Source organism: Mesoplodon densirostris, chromosome 6 (assembly GCF_025265405.1).
Source record: "Mesoplodon densirostris isolate mMesDen1 chromosome 6, mMesDen1 primary haplotype, whole genome shotgun sequence".
Classification (NCBI taxonomy): domain Eukaryota; kingdom Metazoa; phylum Chordata; class Mammalia; order Artiodactyla; family Ziphiidae; genus Mesoplodon; species Mesoplodon densirostris.
The window spans coordinates 126,553,649-126,560,419 of NC_082666.1; the positions used below are offsets into that span (position 1 = coordinate 126,553,649).

The window sequence follows — 6,771 nt, forward strand, 5'->3', positions numbered from 1 at the left end:
TGGGCATAATACCTACGCCTCCCTTGAAAACTTTTTCTTTTTGCAAAACTGTATTTCGAATGATAGAGTGGTCACGGTACAAAAACGTTTATTTAAATTAAATATTTTAGACAAATCAATATCTACAACCATTCCAAAGCATGTGTAGTTCTTACAGAAAATGGAACACTTTAGCTTAATGTCTGTGATAATGTTTTATAAGATTATTAACATACATTCTGGACTGCACCAATCATAGTGTCCATGATTTACTATTTATTACCAAATGTCATATACAGTAATAACACAAAGATTAATCACATAGGAGATTTTACAAGAGGACTCCTTGGAAGGAAAAAAAAAGGATCTTTCAACACTATGAAATATAAGGTGAAACTAATAGGAGAATATATAGAACACTTACATATTTCATACAGGCAATAATATGCTGAAATCAAAAGACAAACAACTGTCTTTTAGCACACTGATAGATATGTTCCTTCAAAGGAGGCTTGGGGGAAGGATGGAAATGTCTTGGGGATGGGGTCAGGGCTCAGAAATATTTTCTGAATCACAGTGCATTTCTGTTCTTTGGGAAGTAAGTATAATAAAGGGAAGTTGCTTTGATGTGTGGGCTGAAGATGTTACCCAAAGAACCAGCTGGCTGGTGAGGAGAACAAATTCCCATTTCTGCCATTGGAATCATGCCTGCCATTTTAAGTCAAGGGATCTTTGAATTAGTGGCCAATTCAGGGGTGGAGAACGAGCAGAAAAGAAGAGAAAAAAGAAATTCCAGGAAAGGGAGATGGAGACTGCAGGAAGGAAGATCCTTTTGCACCTGCAGAAGGGGGAGCATGATGAAAGTCTGCTCAAGAAATCAACACATTCAGATTGGAAGAAAGTGATACCACTGGGCTGAAATTCTTTTCCAGTTCCCTGCTCTTTGGGCTGTTGGGAACAGAGGGTTGACGAGAAGCTGCCAAGGACAGCAAAGAGTATCTGATTCAGGCTGTGCATGGAGATGTGTGTGTTGTGTGCGTCTCACACACGCTGTACATATTCAGGCTGTGTATATTCTCTTGAAATGTGTGTGTAATAAAAAAAGAACTTGTCTAAAAAAATGTTTGTTTTAAATCTTGAATTCAATCTCATTTTCAGTGATGCAGTTCACCCCAGGGGTTAATTTCCCAAATCAAGGTGAGTGTTTTTTCTCAAAGCGTCCTTTTGGAAGACTATGATCATATTGGAAGATTGTGACCAGGCGCAGCAGCCTGGTGTCCTTGGGCTGTGCATGGAATCGTCACCAGGTTGCAGGTGAATGAGCTCACTGAGGCCAACTTCATCTTCCCGTGTTGGCCTCGAGAGAATCCTAAATCAGAAAACCCTGAAGCAGAGGGGGCCTTAGATGCGGCGTCTGTCCCTCACTCTACAGGTGGGGGGGGGGGATGGGCTGGAAGGGGAGGGGAGGGAGTCGGGTTTCACCAGCCCCCTGAGGCAGAATTGGGATTGGATCCCGGGTCCCCTGAATCTTAGCCCAGGGCTCTCCTCACCTGGACGACCAAGGGTCAGGACGGCTGTACCCCTGCGGCTGTGTCAGAAGCAGGAGAGATGCGAATGTTTCCGGCCTTTTCCCGAATTTGTTTCCGGGATGAGGAATGGGAGGAGAGGTCAGTGAAAATTCTCGCGGGAAGCAGTGTCTTTCAGCCACGACCGGGCCTGATTCCCAGGGTGTGGCCAATGAAAACTCACTTGAAGGAATATACTCAAAACGCAGGCTGCAGGGGGCGGGGCGGGGCGGGGAAGGGGGCGGGCGGAGGGCCCTGGATCCGCAGAGCCGGTCGGCCGCGCAGACCTGCCCACCCCGGGGCGCTGCGCTTCGGCTCGGCTCCGCTCCGCGCGGGACGGAGAGGCTGCGACCAGGCCGGGCCGGCCGGGCTGCCCCGGGCTCTATGACACGCTGTAGCTGTTGTAATACGTGGCCGTGGCATCAGCCAGCACGGAGATGAGGCTGGTCTCCGTGGGGCCCGTCGGTGTCACCTGCGAGACCGGGCCCTGCCCGCTGAGGGCCCCGGCCCCGGCGGCAGAGTCTGGGTGGCCGGGAGTGTTCAAGTACTGGTCGAACTCATTGCGATCCATGTCCCCCAGGAGTTCCACCTGGCTCAGCTGATCCAGGGCGTCGAAGCCGGGGTGCTCGGGAGGCGGGGAGAGCTGGCCCAGGTGGGCGTGGAGGTTGGAGTGGAGAGGAGGGTAGGCGGCTGGGGAGTAATAGGCAGGAGATGGGGGGCAGCCGGGCACGGTGGACATCATAGAGACGCCCGAGGACTGGCCGAGGGCCAGGGAGCCCAGGGGATGGCCGCAGTGGAGAGGGCTGGGGGCGTACTCCGGAGAGTAGGGGGGCCCGGGCAGATGGGGGATGCGGCGGGAATGCGCATGCTCCTCCTGGCAGGGGGAGGAGAAGAAGCTCTGCTCCGGCTCCAGCACGTCCAGGGGCGACATCTCCGGCGGGGTGGGCAGCCCGTAGGGATAGGCGTCCACGCTGCCCGGGGTGCCGCCGCCGCCGCCGCCGCCGGCCGGGCCCTCGTGGAAGCAGCCCCGCAGGCCGGGCAGCGCGGAGCCCGGGGAGTACTCACCCCTGTCCTCCTTCTCCCCCGGCGCCCCCCGGCCGCCGCCCCGCTTCTCGGGCAGGGCGTTCTGGTCGCGGGAGAGCGAGCTGAGCAGGAAGCCGGGGTCCACGCGCTTGCACAGGCGCTTGGCCTGCTTCTTCCTGCGCGGCCGGTACTTGTAGTTGGGATAGTCCTGCATGTGCTGCAGGCGCAGCCGCTCCGCCTCGTCCACGTAGGGCCTCTTCTGGGACAGTGTCAGCGCCTTCCACGACTTTCCTGCTCACACAAGTCAGAGAAGGCCGCGTTCAGCCTCTGCGCGGCTCGGGACGGCCCATGCACCTGTCTCCGACTGGGCCTCGGAGCATCGCACATGCACACGCCGGCCGCCTCCGTCCCCCGTCCCCGCCCCCCCACCGCGGTCCCCCCTCCGCACAGGACGCACCGCACTCCTCGCATCCTCTTCCCAGCCCACGTCCTGCACGCACAGTGAGGCCAAACCAACCTCTCCCGCTTGCACGCCCCAAGGCGCTCGTACCAGCTAGGCACACAAGTCACTGGCACCTCTCCTGTCAAAGCCACCAGATAACGCGAACGTATCAACACTGTGGGATTCTCGGTGAAACGCCCACCTGACCCAACGTCACCGACAGGAGAAAAACATGTCACGACTACAACATTGATTTGGGCTGCCTTTACCCTCTGAGGGTCAGTGCTAATCATTTGTGCATTTTAGTGAAAACTCTGTCTTCCTTGATTATCGCTGCCCCATCAGGAAGTGATGCTATAATATTTATTTGTGGCATAAATCTCACAGGCCTTCTTGTCAGGGAACTCAGGCTCAGTTAATAGTTTTACAGATGGACGTAAATTACAGGATCTCACTTAGGGCATCAGAGGATTATCCCTTACATCTGAAAGTCAAATAGGACCCTACTGCATGCAACACGCACGCACACGCACACAAGCTATGGCTTCCGGTTGTCCACTTAGGACCCTCTGACCATGGCAGGGGGCACCTGCTCAGCCACTGACGCCCTGTACAGAAGCAAATCCCTTACCTTCCCCTGGTCTCTGTTTTCCTCGCTATAAAAAATATATTGCGATGTTACGCAACTCAAAACTCTCTCCTGAAGAAGCATCGCACACGTGTATCCCACTGGTGCGAAAATGCTGGTTTTACATGTATTTTCTATTCATTCTTATTCACTTACGTGTTGTTTTGTGAATCGCTTTAGTATCTCTTTCTCTCTCGAAGTACATTGCACATCCCTCCCGCTGCAGGTTTTCTAAAGGCTGCTTCTGGACCCCTTAGATTGTTACCTCCTAGGGTGGGCTTGGGATTCTATAACTTGACAAGTTCTCCCATGACTCTACTGTAACCTGAAGTCTGAGACAAACTAGCCCAGAGGGCAGCTCCCTCCTCCAAGCCCTGGAAGGAAAGGGGCCACATCTCCCACCCAGAGCACTCTGCACAGGGCCGAGTCCAGAGCTGTGTACTGGCTGGCCATGTGTGCTGGGTCCACAGAGGGGGCTGGACAAGGGTAATTATTCAAGGCGTTCTCCTGTTGGGATGAAAGTTTATAACTATTCCGACAGACTTGTCAATTAATACAATTAGCTATCACTTAAAAAGGCAACTTGAAGAGTGTCAGGAACTCCAGATTTGGGGTTGGCTATTAGTTTCCAGAGTGTGGCTGAGGCCACAGTCGTGGCAAGAGGCCTAAGACCCAGATACACCCCACACTCTGACTATGGACTGAATATAAAATGTGACTCTAGTTTCTAAGTGCACCTGGATATTGTAGTATTCATAAAACATAGGTTCATTTTTAAAACCACTAAATGTATAACTGTCTTTCCATGCTTTCTCACTCATAACATAAAAAATACCAGTGCTACTGGGTGAAGTTTTTAATGTTAAAGATTGCAGAGCTAATAGTCAAAAAAGTCTGGGCTCTCACATTCAGCCCCTTCCCTTTCCTAAGTCAGAAAGGAAAGGGCTGGGCGAGATCATGGGCTTGGGGTGGAAATAGATCATCCTGCTGCTCCCCTAGTAGCAGGTGTAGAAAGTCCACATTTTTCAAAGCAACACCACATTGGTTTCCTTTGCCTAGTGCCAGGGGCTGTGTGGTTAAGCAGGAAGGAATCAGTGTCTTTCCTGCAAAATGCACTGTAACCTCTGGAAGCCTAAGTGCCAACTGCCAACAAGGATCAGCTCACAGGAAGCGTTTGTCACCCAAGTCCCTTTGCCTGTCCTCTCCCTGAGAGCAGGCAGCCCTAATCCTGCAAGGCTCCCCAGCTTGAGTTCTCCCATCCCTGGCCTGGGCCTGCTCTATCCTGGTCACAAGGGCTGTGCTTGGGCAAAAGGCATGGCACCTGGGCTCACCAAAAGAAAAACTTTTAGGGGCCCACAAACAAAAAAGGTGTTTTCATTTCTTTGGAAACCTGAAGAAAAATGTAAACTTTTTGCTTGAAGAAATGTTTTATTATTGTATATATTAATATAGTTTTCTTTATGCCAACACAGTATAAAGTATGATTTTAAATATTTTTTATGGGGGAAGGGGCTCACTAAGACACTGGCCCACTAATTCATCCCGGGCACAGCTAGCCAGGGGGCTGGGCCGGGGGGTAGGAGGCTCTTTGAGACCAGCACTCCATCAGCTGCTTTGAAAGGGCGCCTAACTGCACGAGGACCCTTGCCGCCGGAGGGCCTGTGGCTTTAGCCCGCACGAAGGTGGGTGTCAGCCCTCATGACTCCACGGATCTGGGGAAGGTGCCCCGAGCTCCAACGGAAAAAGGAAAAAGGCTGCAGCCTGGGCCGGGTGGGGTTGCAGAGGGCAGGGCCAGCCTCGTGTGACCACACACTGTCCCTTCTCACAGGGCCTGGGGCCCGCTGGGCACACAAAGTGCTTTGAAACGTTCCCATCCGTCGAAATGAATAAAAACCACGTTGAAGGGCAAAGAGGTTAGGAGTTGGGTGGAGGTGATAAATGCTCAGCTCCTGTCAAGGGAGAGAGAAGAAACCCCCGAGAACATCTTTTCTCTGGGCTCCTGGGCCTGGCTTATCTCTGTCCCCAGTCCCGCCGCCGGGGCTGGGACCGCACAGCAGCCCGCGAGAAGCGGCCGGGCTCCAGATCAGACCCGCACTGGCCGCGCTAAGCATCCGAATCACATTTTCTACACTCCTGAGACTGAGAAACAGAGGCTCGAATCAAGTCCGCTTTGCTGTCGGTTTAATAATTGAGGTAAAGCAGGAATGCGTCCCCGCAGGTCTCTCTTCACGAATCTTCGTTAATGAGAGTTACGACCACCCTCTGAGATTGTGCCCGCGGTGGAGTTCAGGGAATGAGGGGGTCTCCCGCTCCTGGCGAACGCCCGGTGCACCCAGCCGCGGCGTTTCCGACCCGGCCCGTCTGTGCGCGCGGGGCCCCTAACTCGGCTCCCGTCCCAGCGAGGGGGCCTCTCCGGCCACCCCAGAGGGCCACGCGGGTTCGCTCTGGGCCTTGTCCGGGCACCCCTGCTCGGAATCCCCGTCCCCGAGCGCACACTCACGCTCGCCCCGATGCCCAACCTCGCGGGCACGGCGCGCGCCCCACGCCGGGTCCGGCCCACCCCGCCCGGCCTCCAGCCGCCAGCCCTCCGCCCGCCGACCCCGGGCCGCGCCCCGCCCGCTCGCTCACCCAGCATCTTGCTGAGCTCCGCGTTGTGCAGGTCCGGGTTCTGCACCGCCAGACGTTTCCTCTCGTCCTTGGCCCACACCATGAAGGCGTTCATGGGCCGCCGGATACGGCTCTCCGTGCCCTTGTCCCCTGGCGGGCGGGGGGCGGCCGGCGGCGACAGCCCGTCCGACAGCTCGGCTTCCAGGGCCGGGCACTCGAGCCCCTCGGGCCACGGGTAAGCTCCCAGCAGCGACGCCATGGGCGCGCGGGGGTCGCCTCGCTTCGCGTCGACGGGCCGGCGCTGACCTGGCCCTCGCACCGGTCGGGGCGTCCAGCTTGGCCGGCAGTCGCGGTCCGGCCCCTTATTTATCAGCTTCGGGCGGCCGCGTCCTCCAATGACTCTCGAAGGCGGCGCGGCCCCTCCCTCCTTCTCGACTCGGGTCCCCTCCCTGCGTCCCGGGCCGCCGCGTCCGGGCTCCGACCTGCTGGGAGGGGAGGCGGGAGGGAGGGCCGCTTCCCCCGCGCCC

General features: G+C 55.8%; 1 protein-coding gene across 1 annotated transcript; it reads right to left on the bottom strand.

Moving 5' to 3' along the window:
- Nucleotides 1–1,926: 1,926 nt before the first annotated feature.
- SOX7 (SRY-box transcription factor 7) lies at nucleotides 1,927–6,503 on the bottom strand. Its single transcript, XM_060101446.1, has 2 exons — nucleotides 6,266–6,503; nucleotides 1,927–2,858 (listed from the first exon to the last, which is right to left on the bottom strand). The coding sequence occupies exons 1-2, from the start codon at nucleotides 6,501–6,503 to the stop codon at nucleotides 1,927–1,929; spliced, it is 1,170 nt and encodes a 389-aa protein (XP_059957429.1).
- Between the last annotated feature and the right edge of the window lie 268 nt (nucleotides 6,504–6,771).